Source organism: Polypterus senegalus, chromosome 10, assembly GCF_016835505.1.
Source record: "Polypterus senegalus isolate Bchr_013 chromosome 10, ASM1683550v1, whole genome shotgun sequence".
Lineage (NCBI taxonomy): Eukaryota > Metazoa > Chordata > Cladistia > Polypteriformes > Polypteridae > Polypterus > Polypterus senegalus.
In genome coordinates, this window is record NC_053163.1 from 5652349 (window position 1) to 5671435 (window position 19087).

The 19087-nt window shown below is 43.1% G+C and overlaps 1 protein-coding gene across 1 annotated transcript in view; it reads left to right on the forward strand.

The window, feature by feature from the left end:
* Window positions 1–16130, forward strand: part of srrm2 (serine/arginine repetitive matrix 2) — a 38508-nt gene extending 22378 nt beyond the window's left edge. Inside the window, exons 8-17 of the mRNA XM_039764681.1 lie at window positions 1571–1627; window positions 1728–1865; window positions 4353–4467; window positions 5665–6105; window positions 6138–10999; window positions 11404–12699; window positions 13014–13190; window positions 13272–13373; window positions 13694–13777; window positions 16005–16130. Coding sequence (XP_039620615.1) covers window positions 1571–1627; window positions 1728–1865; window positions 4353–4467; window positions 5665–6105; window positions 6138–10999; window positions 11404–12699; window positions 13014–13190; window positions 13272–13373; window positions 13694–13777; window positions 16005–16014 — 7282 coding nt within the window. The 3' untranslated portion in view covers window positions 16015–16130. The remainder of the gene's footprint in view (window positions 1–1570; window positions 1628–1727; window positions 1866–4352; window positions 4468–5664; window positions 6106–6137; window positions 11000–11403; window positions 12700–13013; window positions 13191–13271; window positions 13374–13693; window positions 13778–16004) is intronic.
* The last annotated feature ends 2957 nt before the right edge of the window (window positions 16131–19087 follow it).

The window sequence follows — 19087 nt, forward strand, 5'->3', positions numbered from 1 at the left end:
CTTTGCAAACACAGCACACTGCTTCTTTGGATAATAAAAAAAAGAAAAGAAGAAACTTGACATTTCAGCACTGCATGAGTGTTGTAGAACTTAGAGTGGCCTTAAATAAGTAGAATAATAATATTTGCACATTTAAAAATAAAGTACTATCTGTGGTTTTTATGTAGCTGTAAACTATTAGTCATTCTTTCAAACAGTTTAGGTATTATAGTGTATTGTTTAAAAGTAATGCGGGGCTAATCAATCTTTTTAATGTTGAGTTTATATGACTTACTGACACTGAAAGTGATAAAAATGAGTGAGTTTGTAATTCTGTGAAAGTATCCGTATTTAAAGTTAAAATGAATTGTTATCATACATTATGGACAGTTTGATATCCAAAGAATCGCACTCTTTAATTGTAAAATCCTAAATGTTTTGAATACATTTGCACTTTAGTAGTGAATGGGAAAAATCTAAGTCGGGATGCAAGCATGCAACAGCATGTTCTTACGTCGCCTCAGACCTCCATGAGTTGTCTCGAAAGCTTGCATATTGTAATCTTTTTAGTTAGCCAATAAAAGGGGTCATTTTGTTTTGACTTCTCATTACATCCATGGCAAACCTGGTACAACACCCTAGTACTACAGTAATTACAATGAAAATATGTATTTGAATACGTTATCGTGGCACAGGAGAGTGACGGCATGTTGCAGGCTAAGTAACAAAAGCAAGCTGATTATGTACTACATCTGTTTGCATACTTTTATTTAAAAAAAAAAAAGCTTAATTAAAGGTTGTTTAATGAAAACTGTCAGAAAATTAAATACATTTTGAAATAATAAGAACCATGCACCATCCAAGCTAAGTAAATCTCTACCTTTAGTGCTGTGACATTAAATGCTACATACATTTTGCACAATTTACAATGCCCCTTAGCCAGAATACAAATTCCAGGTATGTTTAAGACTAATTTTGATCAGGTAACTTCCAATTAGTTCCTGGGATGGTTACTCCTGGAATTCTGCCAGGCTCTGTGTGTGAAAACAGCTTTGATTTGCTTTGCCCAGTTCGGTATTCGGATCAGCAGTGTGTGTGATTGGAGCATTTTAATGTAGCATGTATACAAGCTGCCCTGTACATGGTGGTTAGAGGGGACATTTTCTTATAGGCATATATCCAAGCCCAAAACCCCAGATGTTAAACTTTGTACAAAGGTAAGGAGCATGTGGATAAAGTTTTATTATGCCAGTCATGCCTATTAGTATGTTTCTAGGAGCTGAGATTAAGAGAGGCTGTATAACATGGCGTTTTGGCAGAGTACAGGTAGCCTGTATATTTGTGGAATTGTGATTATCTGTGTAAAAAGAATTGAAATGCTAGAAGTGACCGGGACTGTTGGGCTTAGATCCATTTAGTTGAAACTGCTGTGATACTTTTTGTCACTGTTTAAGAATGCATTTTGGCCATACTGCCACATGACAGCTGACTGAAGACTGTTGTCTGTAAGAGGTGGTGCTGTCAGATGATGTTGGGTTTTTTTTTTCTCCTTTTTTATCATATTTAAAAATCCTTTTATCTGTCGGAAAAGGTCTCGCAGCCAGAGTACCAAGAAACGATCAAAAGATGAGAAAGAGAAAAGAAAGAGGTGAGTCAAGTTTTTCAGGAAGAGGTTTTTCAGATTACTTAGCCTTTTTTCCTCCCGTTAATATTTTTTTTTTCCCTTTTGCCTCGTCCTTCTTTTATAGAGGACGTAGTGAGTCACCAGCATCATCCAAGCAACACAGAAGGAGGAAGAGGAGGAGCAGCTCCTCCTCAAGTAGTTCCTCTTCCTCCTCCTCATCCTCCTCTTCTTCTTCTTCCTCGTCGTCTTCTTCCCATCACAGGTAAGCCTTGAAACACAGTTGTGTGTGTAAATTACAACTTATGGGTTGTAATTTTCTATTGTCCTATTGGTGGATTTGAGTATGTCTAAAGAATGAAGAAATAGCAATATTTTGCAGGAGCATAACTTGATAAATGCTACTTGTATTGAGTGCACTAGGGCTCTGTTTTAAGTAAGCATTATCAAACAATTTTCCAAATGGTTTTTGATTCTTTTTCAGTTGATTTACAAATGGCTTTCACATGCCATTGGAATAAACTAATATCAACAAATTTAAAACAAAAAAGTATTATTGATAAAAATACTGCATAAATATAAGATTGTTACTAATTATGGGAAATCGGTGAAAATCTCTATAAGCCAATGAAGTTATGTCCTGCACCAGAAACATTATTAGCATGGAGTCAAACAAAATAACTACAATAGAAGATTTGTTTCAGGGCAGGCAGTACATTCATCTCGGAAGTCTAAGCTTAATTGCAACAAGGGGCTCAACCACACAAGCTTTTCTTTTCTAATGTTGTAGCCTCGACTTTATACATCAGGTCCATCTGTGATGTGGACAGTGTGCTGTGCTATTCTTGTGTAGTTATGAGCAGTTGTGATGCCCAGCCACTAGATCTGCACCTGGAACTTCTCAGAGAACCCTAAGAAATGATTCACAAATGTAGTGTTTTTAATTAAGGGCTGTATTTATCTTTTTTTTTTTTTTTTTCTTACTTTTCAAATGGAATAACTATTCCAGGAAGAAATGTGTTGCATTCATTAAGAATTTGCCCAAAATGTACTCTCTCTTCAGATCCTGTATCTCTCACCTACAGTATCTGTTTGAAATGCATGATTAGTTGTTTTATAAAGCACTTGTTGGAGGCCTTCATCTACTCGAGTAGGCACAGTATATTTATGCAGCCACATGAATAAGGGAAGCCGGGGCAATGTAGTGCTGTGCATATCCTTTCTACTAAATGGGCAAAAAGCTCAACACTTTAAGAAACTGCACTAAGCTTGTATTTTGTAGCAGAAAGTAGGGTGCTTTACTGTGCTAGCCATTATGGATGCAATGAGAAGCCAAGCAAAACAATGCCTTTTATTGGCTAACTGAACAGATTACAATGTGCAAGCTTTCAGGGCAGCTAAGGCCCCTTCTTCAGGCTAGAAGTAATACAGAAAGTGGAATTCCCTGTCTTTATATAGACATTGGAAAACCTTTAAGTGGATCATTTCCAATGTAAAACACTAACAGACCTCTCCATTCTAAAATTTATTTAGCAGGAGAGGAGACCTATGTATAGTTGAGATCTTTTGATAAGTAAACTGTCCAGCAGAATCTTTTGAAGTTTTGAATGAGTTATCCGTACAATGTGGATCAGTCAGAGAGATGTGTATAATTCTCACATCTGGTCATTAAACTGTTGTCTCTATTTTAACCATGTTGTAATGTGTTCAGTTTTAGCATCAGTTTAACTTCCCATTTCTTTTTGTCTAGGAATAAGTTTAAAGTGTACATCTAAAAGCATATTTAGTTTTACCTCTTGCGGGGGTTTGATTTATCAAAAAATGTAGTAAGAATCCAAGCATTATTTACAGTTGTAGTATATAAAATATAATGTATTGGCTGCTAATGAGTCCTTGTTACTTGTTATGGCTGGCTATGTTGATATAAGTAGTATAGGTTTCTTACAAGACAGTTTTAACTATTTTTTCACAATGATGGCCTGCTGTCATTTGCCCCAAGTGCAAAAAGCACAATGTGATTTGAAATGCAGTACAAAGGTGTAAATGGCCATGATCCCTGTACAGTATTTTCCTTCCTGGCATTATCATATACATATCCTTTCCTATTTTCCAAATCTTGTGGCTTTAAGTTATTTTAATTTTGTCACCTTATATGTGCAGTGTAATGGTAAAATAAGGTGCAGATTAAAATGGACATCGAGCTTTTTAAAACAAGACACTTGTTTTAGTGAAGCACACAGCCCTTTTTGATAGATGAGCACTGAAATAGGGTGATGCTCTTGGCAGATCATAGTAGAATCTGTGCAGTAATTTTAATAAAGGAAGTTCAAAAAGTTACATAATACATTTTTCCAATTAAGTTCTTATTGGTAAACACTTTTTTTTTTTTGTTTGTTTTTTTTTTTTTTAATTGCTTACATTTGTTGTTTTTAATGATTGTGGTGTCAGGGCATGAGTGTTTTCTTTTTGAGTTTATGTTAATCACATAGTACAACTACATATGACAATGTGTGAATTTGGCTTCTAAGCACAGGTGTTTTGTGTTATTAAATAGGATATGCAAGTTAACAATGGCTTTATTTTTATGACCAGTAGTCATTTTAAAATTATTAAATACCTTTTCTTGATCTCTTGGGTAAAGTTACTTAAAAATGATAAAATACACCTGTGGTAAGGGAAAAGAGCTAAAGTTAATGTTGTGCCCTACATTTTCTTGTGGAAAGACTGAAACGATATCCCCTATGTATTGCAGCAAGTCTCCGGCAAGGTTAGAAGAAAAGAGAAGCCGGCAATCAGTTTCACCCCAGCGAGGCAGAAAGGCGAGGAACCAAGAGAATGGAAGTCCTGCTGCTTCAGACAGCAGGGAGGTAAGGGAAGGGTAGATGAAGATTACATCTACTTGAGCTATGATGATATGATTCATTGCAACAAAATAAGGATGCATGGTTGCTTAAGGTTTAAAAAAAAAAAGACACAAGTGTAAAGTTTTTAAATTAGTTTTTTCTTTTGACAAAAATAGTGTTGAGTACATGTAGCAAATATTACATAAATACTTTGCTAGCCAGTTTTCTAAAGTAGGACCTCGGTTCACGACCATAATTCGTTCCAAAACTCTGGTCGTAAACCCGATTTGGTTGTGACCCGAAGCAACTTCCCCCATAGGACTGTATGTAAATACAATTAATCCGTTCCAGACCATACGAACTATATGCAAATATATATATTTTTTAAGTTTCTAAGCACAAATATATAGTTAATTAAACCATAGAATGCACAGTATAATAGTAAACTAAATGTAAAAACATTGAATAACACTGAGAAAACCTTGAACAACAGAGAAAACTCACACTGCAATAGTTTGCGCTATACTACTACCAACCGCCGGCTAAAAGCACTTTTTAAATGAGTTTTAAGCACAGGGAAAAAAATTAACATTTGAAAAAATCCATAATTTAATAAACCACCAAGAAAAATAACATTGCAACAATGCACGCTACGAACAGATCGCTGGAAACAGAAGTGAAAACAAAATCAAGCCCAGTGCATTCTTTAACTGCCTTCCTACCTTAATGCGTTCAGCTCTCTCTCGTGCTGCCTGTGTGCCTGCATCTCGGGCTGCCTCTCTGTGTGTGTGTGTGTGTCTCGCAATCTCTCTCCATCTCTCTCTGGTGCTGCCTCTGTGTGTGTGCACCTGTGTGTGTGTGTGTGTGTGTGTGTGCGTGTGTGTGCGCACTTCTCTGCGCTGCCTGTGTGTTTTCGGGCCTCTCTCGCGCTGCCTGTGTGTGCGCACGCGCCTCTCGCGCTGCCTGTGTGTGTGTTGCGCTCTCTCGCGCTCTCACTCTTGCTGTCTCTCTCTCTCGCTCGCTGCACAGGAAATGCATGGGGAGAGACTGAACATGTACAAACCGAAAGGGAAACTGGCTTGTTCGTATACCGAGTGTGTGGTCGTGAACCGAGGCAAAAGTTTGGCGAACTTTGTGGTCATAAACCGAGTTGTACATGTACCGGGACGTTCGCGAACCGAGGTTCCACTGTGTAGTAATTTCAGATTCCTCTCTCACTAGGCTTCTCCAGACAGGAGAGATCGCAGAGGCACCAAGGATAATGCAAAACATAAAACTGGGTCTCCCTCAATAAGAAGTGGCAGAAATGAAAGAGGAGACCAAAGAGCTGGGTCTCCAAATCACAGGAGAGGCACCCCAGAGCGAGATTCAAGAGCATCCCGAGGTGGTTATTCTGAAAAGAGTTCACTGAGACATGATAGAGGCAGCTCACCAAGATACAGGAGAGGAAATTCTACCGAGAAAAGAGAAAGATCCCCTCGTAACAGAAGGGGCTCTCCAGTAAGGTCCAGTCGTCGCTCAGCAGAAAGGTCTACTCGAGGAGATAGGAGAGGGTCCCCAGAGAGGTCTGCAAGAAGGGCATCCCCGGAGAGGTCCACCCGGGGCGACAGGAGAGGCTCCCCGGAGAGGTCCACCCGGGGCGACAGGAGAGGCTCCCCGGAGAGGTCCACGCGCCCGGAGAGGCTCCGGAGAGGTCCACCCGGGGCGATAGGAGAGGCTCCCCGGAGAGGTCCACTCGGGGCGATAGGAGAGGTTCCCCGGAGAGGTCCACTCGGGGAAACAGGAGGAGCTCACCCCGCGGCGACAGGCGGGGCTCCCCAGAAAGGTCCACCCGGGGTGAAAGGAGGAGCTCGCAGGAGAGAACATATAGAAGAGATCGAAGTGGTTCACATGACAGTGATAGAAAAAGTTCTCCAGAAAAAACTCGCAGAGCAAACAGACAAGACTCACCTGGAAGATCTGACCGGATCAGCTCTCTAGACAGGTCCAACAGAGCAACAAGAAGTGAAAAGAGGAGCTCAACTGAACGGGAGAGAGGCGATAGGGTTTCGCCAGGGAAATCAGGGGTGAAAGAGAGACTGGGCATGCCTGATAGAGATGTGAAGAAATCCTCTTTGGAGAGGACTGACAGAAAGTGTAGTAGATATGATGGCTCTCCTCACTTATCAGACAAATGTTTGGATCAAGAGAAAAGACGGTCTTCTGTTTCTTCTCCTTCATCTCAATCACCTAAAACAAGTGACAGATCACCAATTGTAGATATTGCAAGTTCAGTTCTTGTTAAAGAGAAAGATGAACAAGTGGCAGAGAATAACACCCCTTCTGAAGAAATTAGTTCCTATTCACTTCCAGAAATTTCAAGTACTGCTTCCAGAAACTCTGAACCATTAGAAGAGGGAGAGATTGGGGCAGATGAAGAGATGGAGCAAGAAGAGCCAACAAGCACTACAGCTGGACTTGGAAAGCCTCTTGGTGCTACTCCAGACCTGGATGGCCACAAGCAAGAAAACCAGGAGAATGCTTGTCAGTCAACAGCAGATGGTAAAGAAAATGGTGACACCTTCAGCAGTGTTTCCAAATGGAGTAATTCCAAGAGCCCAGAGGCCCAAAGCACTGTGAACGCAGCAACTGAAATGGCAGCTAAACATGCTGCAGATGTAATGGTTGAAAATGGCAGCCTGGCACACATGCAGGATAGAGATTCAGAAAAAGCTGCTAAAGTGGAGGTGAACCGCACCAAGAAGAAAAGTGGCAGCTTATCCTCCAGCTCCAGTGGGAGCTCCTCAAGTTCCAGTGGCAGTTCCTCCTCTTCCTCTGATTCTTCTAGTGGGAGCAGTAGTTCCTCATCAAACTCGTCCTCTGATGATGACTCCTCCTCTTCGTCCGATTCTGAAGGTGACTCCTCATCCTCATCTTCCTCCTCCTCCTCCTCTTCATCCTCTGCTACAGAGAAGAAAAAGAAGGTAGCAAAGAAAAAAAACAGTAGTGATTCAGCTGGTGACAAAAAAGGTTTACTGCTTACGTCTACGGACCAAGCAGATGCATACAAAACAGTACAAACAAAAGATGAGGAGCAGAGCAAGGTAGTGCATCCCAATGTAGAACAGGATGTTAAAGCATCAGATGAGACTCTTGTTGATTCTACCAGTGTCTTGGCACAAAAATGTGAGGTGTCTCTACCTGCTGCAGTTGACCCAACACGGAGCAAAGATGATGGTGTGGCCATTGGTACTTCTCATGTTCAGACTGTTTCACAGTCAGTAAGAACTGATAAAGATCAGTGTTTAGTGAGTAAGAGTTCCCCATTAGATCCAGAGAGAATGAGTAAGACCTTACCTACAGAGCTTGAGAAGACATTACCAAATGTGTCTAATTCTGTATCCCCAAAGCAAAAAGCTCCTTCTCCCAGGAGTTCAGCATACTCCTCTGATGAAGAAACCAACTGCCTACCATTGGAGAGCATTGCTGGTGGACAAAGAGAGGGTGCTTCTAGACCGAGCACAAGATATTCTCCTTCAAGATCAGATTCCTCATCATCTCCTCCAGCTGCAGACAGGAGTGAGTCTCTCACAAAAGATAGAAATGTGCTTGATACAAGATGGGATAGTTCAGCTAGTATTCAAAAGGCTACATCTGCTTCCAGATCTGGTGAACGATACTCCCCCACTCAGCACAGTACCACCTCTTCCTCCTCCTCCTCCTCCTTTCCATCTCCCTTGAGGGAAAGGAGCCTGGTTCCTTCAGACAACCATAGCAGAAGCTCCCTTAGTAGCAGGGGGAAACAGTCCCCTAAAACGGTTCCAAGATCCAATGAAAAGTACTCTCCAACAATGAGGGAAGACAGTGATTCTTCACCCTCACCAGTGAGAGAGAGAAGCCAGATATCAGCAGCAAAACATAACTGGAGCAATGCTGGAACACAAGGAAGGCAGTCTCCAAAGCAGATTCCAAGGGCAAGTGACAGGTTCTCACCAGCTAAGCAAAGCATTACCACCCATTCTCCTTTGAGAGAGCGAGGCCAGCCTCCTTTGGGCCGTGGAAGGCAGTCTCCAAAGTCGGTGCCCAGAGTAAGTGAGAGGTACTCCCCAGCTAAGCCAACTGGCACGTCTTCCTCTCGGTCTCCTGTTAGAGAGAGGAGCCATCCATCTTCAGACAGGAGCACATTGAGTGCTCGAGCAAACCAGTCCCCAAAGGTAGCCATGAGGCCAAATGAGCAGTATTCCCCAAGTAGGGAGGCGAGTACTTCCTTCTGCCGGTCACCTGTAAGGGAGCGAAGCCATACATCCTCAGACCGAAGTACAATTAGCACCAAAGGTAGACAGTCCCCTACATCATACCTAAGACCAAGCGAAAGGCAGTCGCCAAATAGACATCGGTCCGCTTCATCTCGGTCCCCAGCTGGAGAAAGAAGTCGCACATCTTCAGACAGGAGCACAGTGAATATTCGAGGAAGGCAGTCTCCAAAATCCTATCCAAGATCAACTGAAAGGCACTCCCCCGCTCAAAAGAGAAAGGCTGCTGCTTCTCCCTCTGTCTCTCCTCCCAGAGAGAGGAATCAGCCATCTTCAGGCAAATGGGAAAGGTTCATGCCAAGTGATCATGGAAGGCAGCCCCAAAAAGCAGCCTCAAGACCTAGTGAAAAATACTCTCCAACTGCAAGGGACAGTGATTCCTCACCTTCTCCTATTAGAGATAAAGGCAGTCTCCCAGTGGAGAAGTATGACAGGAGTAGTGCAGGGTCCCAAGGAAAGCATACCACAAAGAACATAATAAGGCAAAGTGAAAAGTACTCTCCAACTAGAAGAGACAGTGATTCGTCCCCTACTCCAGAAAGAAGGCATTCATCCCCAGAAAGCTATAGCAGAGGTTCTGCAACTACCAGAAGAAGACCGTCCCCTAAAGGCATTCGCAAAACTAATGAAAGGCGCTCTCCAACTAAGCAAAGAGCTGTTTCACGGTCTCCTGTGAGAGAGAAGGGCCATCACTCTTCAGACAGCCAAGACAGAAGCACAGCAAATCCCCGAGGAAGGGAGTCTCCTAAAACAGGTTTTAGACCAAGTGAGAGGTATTCACCAACCATGAGGGATAGTGATTCTTCTGCTTCACCAGTTCGAGACTGGCATAAAACTACCAGTTTGCATGGCAATGAAGAAAAGAGAGTCTCATCTGCAACTCGAACTTCTCGTTCATCAAGACATCATGATTCCTCTCCTGTGAGAGTCTCCACTTTAAGCACAGCAACCAGAGGAAGGAGCAAATCACCCCAGAAGCAGCCTGCCATCCGCAGAGAGGATACCCCACCGAGAACTAAGGAAACCCAGCGATACTCTCCCGCGTCTGAGTGTAGTAGCTCCTCTTCCTCCTCTCCTTCTCCTGCTAGAGAGATGACAAAGAACTCTTCTGGAGCATTGAGGAATAGAAAGTCACCCTTGAATGTACATACCAAGTCAAAAGGCCGTTACTTGGCTGATGCCAGGAATGCTGACTCTCCCTCACCGTCACCAGAACGTGGGAAAAGTCTAACGCCTCCAACTTCCAAATTACAGCCCATCAGGAGGTCCCCAGTTGACTCTCCTAGCTCTCGTAGAACCAGTAGTCGGTACTCTCCAGTAGCAACGGGAAGAGATTCTTTTCACCCATCTTCTCCTGCTCGAGGTGAAGGTCGATGGAAATCTGCAGATAATGACCTGGATGGAAGAAGGGAGAGATCGCCTCTTCGAAAGTATGAAGTTTCTCATTCTAGGAGACCGGAGGATCGTTCCTCATCACCAAGGAGAACCAGATCAACACTGTCTCCTGCAACATACAGGGACAAGTCACCTGTGAAAGGGCAGAGCAGGAAACCGCCATGCCACTCTGATGAGGCATACCCTGACCCACCCAGAAGCTACAGTACTGCAATTCGAAGGGAACGATCACCACTCCCGGGAGTGTCTGAATCCTTTTCCAGAAGGCGTGCTACTTCGTCTCCATCACCAGATAGAGAGAGGACTAGGTCTCCTCCAATCCAGTACAAACCCAGCAACTCTTCTGCAATCAGGAGGGAATGTTCCCCTCCAGCAAGTGGAAGACGTAGGGAGCCTTCACCATTTAAAAGAAGCAGGAGGTCACGGTCTTTCTCTCAGTCCCCTGTTAGGGAAAGGAATCGTGCCTCACCTAGGACTCATAGCTATTATTCATCTTCCTCCTCAAGGAGGGATTCAGTACCATCCAAGTTGTCACCATCTAGGCGGAAACAGTATGAGTCCTCACCCTCCAGAAGAGCCAGACAGCCTTCTCCACAGAGGCTGCGCAAGAGGAGCCGGTCTCCTGCTTCTCCAGTCTACTCCAGGAGGCAGGCAGAGTCCCCTATAATACGGAGGGACAGAAGCGGTGGCAATCGGAACTACTCCCCTTCCTCGTATACTCGGAGAGGTGATCGAGAAAGGAGGCGTGATTCACCTCCACCTAGAGTTGCACGCAGGAGGAGTCCTTCACTTTCGAGGTCTAGATCTCAATCTCCAATTGCTTCAAGAAGGCAACCTATGTCACCTAGAGGCAGAAGCCCAGCCAACAGGTATGCTCAAAGTGGTGGCCATTAGTGTGGGGGGTAATGTTTTTCACTTGGAGTAATCCATTCAGGCCATCTGCCTAACAGAGTAAAACCATAGTTTCTCTTTGGTCGCTGTCCACATTATGAGACACTATAAATCTGTGGAAATGGTCAGTCTTGTTTAATCTTCTGCTCTTTCTATGTGGGTGCGGCAATGTGCTTCTTGTCTTTTTATATGTATATGTAAATATTATATATAAACAATAATATATATAGGCAACCATAAACATTATGCGTAACAAATTGGGTGAGCATCAAAAAATTCTTTGTTTCAAAAAGAATGCTGAGAGTGTAGTTAACTATTCTTCAAAGGGATGCACCCATTTTAAGCATTGGCCTGTTTAAAGATTTGTCCTCCTGTTTTCCAGCCATCAAAGGACCACCTCCTCTTCAAGAAGCTCAGCTTCAAAGAGAAGCCACTCACAGTCTAGGAACCAGACCAGACCTACACAAGACCAGAGCAGAAGATCCCCCGAGAGAGCTGTTGAGAAAGATGCACCATCTTGGAGGCGGAACAGGAGCAGAGAGCGAGCGGCATCACCGAAGAAGCCTGCGGAAAAGTTAACCACCTCTCCTGTACAGGCAGCAAGAGTTGGACGACCCTTGGCGCGGAAGTCACGATCTTCATCATCGTCCTCTTCATCCTCTTCCTCCTCCTCTTCCTCCTCCTCTTCATCATCTTCTAGTAGTTCATCATCATCATCTGCAGGTTCCCCTTCTCCAAAACGCATAGCTGTTGAAAGCGGGTCTCCCAAACCAAAGGTTACCCAAAGAAGCAGGTCCAGATCTACACCTTCACAAGCAGAGAGCAGAAAGGTACAAACCTCCTGTTCTCCGACACGTTCTGCAGCCAAGAGAGGCGACAACAGATCTCGTTCCAGATCCAGAAGTATGCCAAGGGAGGTGCAGTCAACATCCAAGACTCACAAAGGCACAGCCAAACAGACTGCTATGTCAAACTTGCCAGAGGCAAAACAGCTGGATTCTCGAAGTCCTAGGAGCACCAGGCAAAAGAGGAGCAGTCCGCCCCTTTCTCCCTCACCCTCTAGATCACATTCAAGAACTCCCACCAGATTTAGAGGGCAGACTGCAGTACCCTCCTCTCCAGCTCACAGCAGTTCTTCTCGTTCTACATCAAAGACCCCCAGTGTTTCACAAATGGTACCACATAGCCACTCACGATCACCTGATAAGAGAGCTTCCAGCTCCAGATCAGTCACTCCACGATCAGGCCAAGTTCAGCGGGGCTTAGAAAGAGGAGACCAGGCTCAGTTGCATTTCACATCCCCTAAAAAAGCCTCTAAAAGTGAGACAAGTTGTAGACCGCCCTCTCAGAACCAGAACTTGGGATCTAGATCTCCTAGAGACTTTAGCCATTCTAAATCTCCTGAGAGGAGTGAAAGCAGCAAACAGCGTGGTTCCAAAATTAGTCCAAGTCCCTGCTTGTCACCTAGCAGTGGAAAAACTCCACCACAGACCCGCTCTCGATCAGCATCACGTTCCAGGAACGTTGTGCATGAAAAGGAGCTCGAGTCAAAAGTTGGCACACACAAAGATGACAACCAGCTAACCAAGACCCAGAGGAAACGCAGCGAGTCGTCATCTTCGTCGTCATCCTCTTCCTCCTCCTCCTCAAGTTCTGATTCCAGCACCAGCAAGAACAGGTATTGGACTTTCAGTGTTTGGTTAATAATTAGCTGTGCGTCTTTGACCCATTAAGTTTTAGTTTCCTTGCCTTGAATGAAGTTGAATATGAGAAGTACGGGCAGGGGAGTGTGCATCTGAGAGAATATACTGACTTCTCCATTTTTAAGTGTTGAAATTGAACTATTATGTGTGACCGGTTGGGACTTTTATCAATGCCTTTTCCAAGAGCAGAACTGTGAGGATTATCACTGCTTATCCCTTGGTGTTTGACATCCTAGAACACCTTCTGATTAGATGACATGTATGTTTCACAAACTTTACTTCATTTCAGTCCACAGACTACAGTGGCAGCCACCCAACAGAAGGAAGAGGGAAGAAAGAGCTCATCCTCATCATCATCTTCAGATTCTTCCTCCTCGTCCTCCTCTTCCTCCTCCTCCTCGTCCTCTTCCTCATCTTCTGAGAGTGAAGAACCCACCGTGCCTCCGGCTAATGAAAGCCGAAAAAAGTATGAAAATCCAGCGAACACATTAGAAACAAAGTTTCCTTCTGCAGCAGTCATGCTAATTTTGTCCCTTGAATCTTTTAGAAGCCCAAGGAAACCTGCAGATTCTTTACGAGATTCACGGTCTCTTAGCTACTCTCCACCTTCGCATCGAAAACGGCCTATACCTGTTACAGCACCGGTCAGGTAAGAAACGCTTCATTTTTCTCTTCAGTGGTGGATGACCATGATCACCAAATATAAGACTGCCAGCCGTAAACCATTAAATCTGTATTTGTTCATACCTGTAGTGTCCCTGAGCAAAAGTTAAATGCTGTAGGTTTCAGGTGGTACTCTTAATGGTGCTTGGAATAATATCCATGGCCCATATAAGTGTGGAAATACATACCTTATACTGAATGGCTTTTGTAAAAATCTTATTCTTGTAGAACAGTGGCTTAATGGAGAGGGTCACTGAAGAGCAATTTTAAAAGCCTACCTTTTTTGTAATGTGTTTTTTTCTGCAGAGATCTGAGGTCACCAAGCCACTCTCCCAGCAGGAAGAGGCGGAGAGACTCCTCAGAACGCAGGCATATGGACAGGAGGCAAAGGTACAGAAATTAGTTGTGACCTTGCTCCTTTACTGTGTTACCAATTCATGGAAACTTAGTCCAGTTCACTGCTTCATGTCTACATATCAGAATTCTCCTTGTGTATCAGTTGTTTTCATCTAATCATCTCTCTCTTTTTGAAAAACAGTTTCTACTCCGGTCCTGTTCATAATCTGGAGTCCACCTACTTGTTTGCTGGAAATATTCATTTAATTGTGTCCACTACCATATATACTCGCGTATAAGTCAGGTCTTGAAACCCGAAAAATCAATCATAAAATCAGACCCCGACTTATACGCCAACACTTAGTTTTTTTTTTTCCAACTTCTTGCCGCCTCCAATCTCACATCAGTTTCTCAGACACATCGAACTTTGTTGCAGCAGCGCAGTTACCAATTTCTTTCGCTATTTCAACAACGTTCAAGTTTAAAACCAGCTTTATATTTTCTTCTGATCGAATGCTCCATCATAGATAAGGGATGCTCTTACGATAGAAAAAACAGAAATCGGTGCAAACGTTGCTTTGGAATAGTTTGGGTATTACCATGTGGTCACGTATGCACAATGGGGGGGGGTGTTAGGAGCACACGATGATACAGCACATTGCCGCACCCACATAGAAAGAAAAGGCAGTGTGCTCCGTGGTTACTCTCTTAGGTGGACGTTAGCATATCATAATCTCTTGGACCAATAGCATGAGTTTTCTGTATTCAACTTGTACGACCAACATTATAAAATCAAGTCCCGACTTATCCACGGGAGAACTTACCCGCGAGTATATACGGGAATTCCCTCCATGCATCTCTACATCCATGTTGTACACCTCATGCATGAATCTGTTGATCTTTTGCAGTGTTTGTATCTGTCACATGTGAATAACTAAATAGTCAAATATTGTTTTTCTTTGGTGGCGCAGTGGTAGCGCTGCCGCCTCGCAGTTAGGAGACCCAGGTTCGTTTCCCGGGTCCTCCCTGCGTGGAGTTTGCATGTTCTCCCCGTGTCTGTGTGGGTTTCCTCCGGGCGCTCCGGTTTCCTCCCACAGTCCAAAGACATGGCTAGGATTGGCTCCAGCAGACCCCCATGACCCTGTGTTCGGATTTAGCGGGTTGGAAAGTGGATGGATGTTTTTCTTTTTGTATTGACGCTGACAAGTAAGATATTGTATTTTTTATGAGTAATGTACTGTAGGATTTGTTGCAGCAGTCATTTACTGTAGAGTCCATGCTTAAAGAGCAGTAGACTATAACTAGCCCTGCACATGCCCCTACTTGGAGAGCTTCACTATGAGAAGAGGTTGCCCACTCCCCTGCCTCCTGCCAGTTAACAGTCAAGTTCAGATTTATTCTGATGCACACACATTTCATTGAGACTATAGCCAGACCCAGCAGTATAAATAAATGGACGCACACTGGACATAAGAAACACACCTTGTCTCTCTCCCATCTACACCGCCTCCTGGTATGTTTGCTGTTGTCTCGTTCAGCTTCATCAAACTATTCCTGTTGCTCTGTACTTTTAATAGGGACGCTTTCTTCGTTGTGGTCTTCATTTTTTTTTTTTTTTTTTCTTGTTCAAGGGTATTTCTATTCTCCTTTTTTTTTCCTTCCTCCTCTTATAAAACACGTGTTTGACATTTCCATTTTTGTGATGCCTTTATACAAAAGGATGAGCAAATTGTCTACTGTGTTGTCGTCTCCATATTTTTTAAATTTCGACAAGTGGTAGGAAAAAATGTATGTCTTTAGTGTCGCACAGGAGTTGAATGAGTTTTATGGTGGTCAAATTCTGCCAATTAAAGAGCAACGGGATTTGAACAGGATTCAGAAACTCACTTCACCATTGTACCAAAAAAACCTGAATTTATGCAGCTGGTTTCTTTTTTTTTGTTTCATTTGGAATGACTTGTATATTGCAAGTCCCTCATTGTAAAGGTTCTGTATTCTTGCTGATTGAGGTTACTACTGCTAAATGACCAGGTTTGGATTTTAAAGGCTATGTGGCCCCACTTTTATCTTTCTTAGCCCTAATAAGTTTAGACTTCACCTTTATATGTAAGTGATGTGCATCATTTTGTTTTGCTTTCCCATCGTTGCAGGTTAGGTTCTAATAATGTATCTAGTTATGCATGCAGCTTTACTCCAGAATGTATGAAGTTGTGGGAGAAGATGAAGACCAATTGATGTTGTATTTAATTTTTTTTTTTCCCCCTATTTGCTTTTTCTGCAGGTCTCCCTAAAGAAGTCTGACCTCAAAGTGTCCATCTTCTCAGATTTTCGTAAGCCCCGCCCACTTACCCACACCTCCCTCGATGGTCGCCAGCTCTGCCAGAGAAGAAAAAACAAAAAAAAAAAAGACTGCTGTGAATCTGCCAGGCACACTGATGGACAGATTGAAAACAGAACAGTTAAACTTATTTTATGGGAATTCTTGTGTTTTTGATAAAAATGTGAACTTTTTTTCCTTTAATTCTATTATGAACTGGCAAAAAATTGTCAAGGAGCTGGCAATCAAGATCATATAGGAAAATAATAATTTGCCAAAGCCAGGCCATCTTTACTTGGCATACGCTGTATAATGAACACTGCAATTTGTCGGGTTTCAAGGCAGGTTAATTTATTGCAGGTTGGTTTTTTTTTTGGTGGGGGAGCACAGGGGCTGGGGGTGGGTGCATCTAATTTTCTGGATTCTCCCAAATTGTGCCCTCTGTGTGGGTTTGGTCCCTCACATAAAAATATCGGGTCATAAGCATGTTGCTTTCTTTTTTCTTTTTTGTTTTGTCCTCACCTTACATCACAGAGATGTAACAACTTTAACAAAGGTTATGGGGTGGGAAGTTTGAGAGAGAGAGAATGTGAATCAAATTTGGTGTTAGAATTATCTGACTGTTTAGTGAGCCCGGCTGGCATGTGATGAGATTTCCAGGTAATGGGCAGTCAGTGCGCCAAAGCTGACTTTCTCCAAGGCGCAAAATGAGACAATATGTCAGATCTGTAAAGGGACAGAGGAACTGACCAACAACTAAGATCACGGGCGGGGACAGGGCTGGGGTGTTGGGCAGGTGGGGAACAGCGTGTGAATGTCGCTCTTTTTTTGTTGTGGCTAAGAGGAGGACATGCTGGGGGTCTCTTCTCATTTTTTTTTTTGTTTTTTTAATTATTGGGGCCTCATGCTGTTCCTTCGTTACAGATGTACAATTTGCATTCTGATGCCGACTTTGCATTACTTGTATGTCATTTCTTTTTATTACTTCCCCCTGTTGGTTCGTCGCCCTCTTGCTCCACCTGCAAGTCTAATTCTGCTGTTCCTTCGAATGGTTTCAAACAGACTGTTTTTGGTTTTTTTTTTTCTTTTTGTCATGTTAGGGTTTTTTTCTGTTTTTTTGTTTTGTTTTTTTTTTTATTTTTGTTTTTTTTTTCCTTTCTTTTGGTCTCTTTCCAAAATAAACGTGAAGCATCTTTTGAGAAAGTTCATTTTGTTGTCCTAATTATTTTGTACTGTAATGATTGACCTTCATTGTCAGCTTGACTTTCCCTGGCAATTTCAAGTACCCATCTGTACTGCCAGAAGTGCCTGGCGGAGGCTGAAATGAAGGCAACCCTCCCATACTCTCCAAAAATGTGTCTGGGCATACAATACGTATACTGTGGAAAATTCAAGTACGGCCCCATGAAATCTTTTATTTGTTTATCGGGACTCATAGCCTGAAACTGGGACTGCCGCTGTCACTATGTCATCTGTGGTCACCTCCGTAGTATGAAATTAGTCACACCTGCGGGTACTTCATTCATATCTAAACCTTTTTGTTTTCCTTGCTTGTTTTTTTTTATAATTTTACGGTGAAGATCATTTAATTTAGTGTTTTTTTGTTTTTTTAAACTTATGGACAGGCCCATTTTTAGTTCAAGAACCTGGGGTGTTCTTAGTGGAGTGTTGCACGGCTCGATTGATTAACGTTAAATTGAATAGCAACAGTCCTCCATGGGGCTTTGAGTGGAGTAATCAATTAAGAATAGAAAATAATACAACAATAATAGACAACAATTGACAGAAGAGCCAATCGCTTCCCGGTTTAGTAGCAGCGTTCTGCAGATTGGCCACAATTCACAGACTGTAGGCAATAGCAGTTAATATGCCGTACTTGCTATGCCTGCCTTTTCATGATCCGATTCCCTAAGAGGTCTGACCACAGTGCTTACCACGGTTCCTGGCGGCTCATCTGAATGCACTAGGGACTTGATGTGTGTGTTCTTAGCTTTGTGTTTCTAACTATGTGCTTGGTTTGATTGTCTGGATTTTTTTTTTTTTTTTTTGACTTTGGCTAACTGGCAAATCCTTTGTGTTCTACAGAGCTTCTTTGTTACTGAGCAGCATTTTTTTTTTTTTTTTGTGAAATTACGTTTTTATTGTATAAAGACTCTACGAGGCCCTTTTTGTTTCTAGCTGGGGTTTTTGATGGGATTTTTGGAAGCACGGTCATAACACTCGGCGCTAAGCCCTGCAGGACACCATATTTAACTTCTGAATATATTAACAGCCCTGTCAGCATATTTCTGTACGCATTGGAATTGATTTGATAAATAAGAGCTAAATTGGACAAGCGCAGTGCCCGAGAGCCCAACGTCATTTTCCAGCCCATGTAGTAAAATAGAATGGTCAATGGTATCAAAATGCTGCACTTACCGTATATACTCACGTACAAATCGATCATAAAATCAGACCCCGACTTATACGACCATTCAAAAATCCATCCATTGTCCAACCCGCTATATCCTAACTACAGGGTCACGGGGGTCTGAGACAATCCCAGGGCGCAAGGCAGGAAACAAACCCAGGGCAAGGTGCACACACACACTGGGGACAATTTAGAATCGCCAATACACCTAACCTGCGTGTCATTTTGGACTGTGGGAGGAAACCGGAGCACCCGGAGGAAACCCACGTAGACACGGGGAGAACATGCAAACTCCACACAGGGAGGACCCGGGAAGTGAACCCGGGTCCCCTAACTGCGAGGCAGCAGCGCTACCACTGCGCCACCGTGCTGCCCCCGTTCAAAAATTCGACACTTAAATTTTTTTTTCCCCCATCTTCTTGCCTCCTCCAATCGCGCACCAGTTTCTCAGACACATCGAATTTTGTTGCAGCCGCGCAGTTACCAATTTTTTTCGCTATTTCAGTGACGTTTAATTTAAAACCAGCTTCATGTTTTCTTCTGATATAATGCTCCACCGTAGATGAGGTCTTAAGATAAAGGTGTGCGAGGCACAGAAAACCGTGCAAACGTTGCGTTGGAATAGTTTGGATATTAC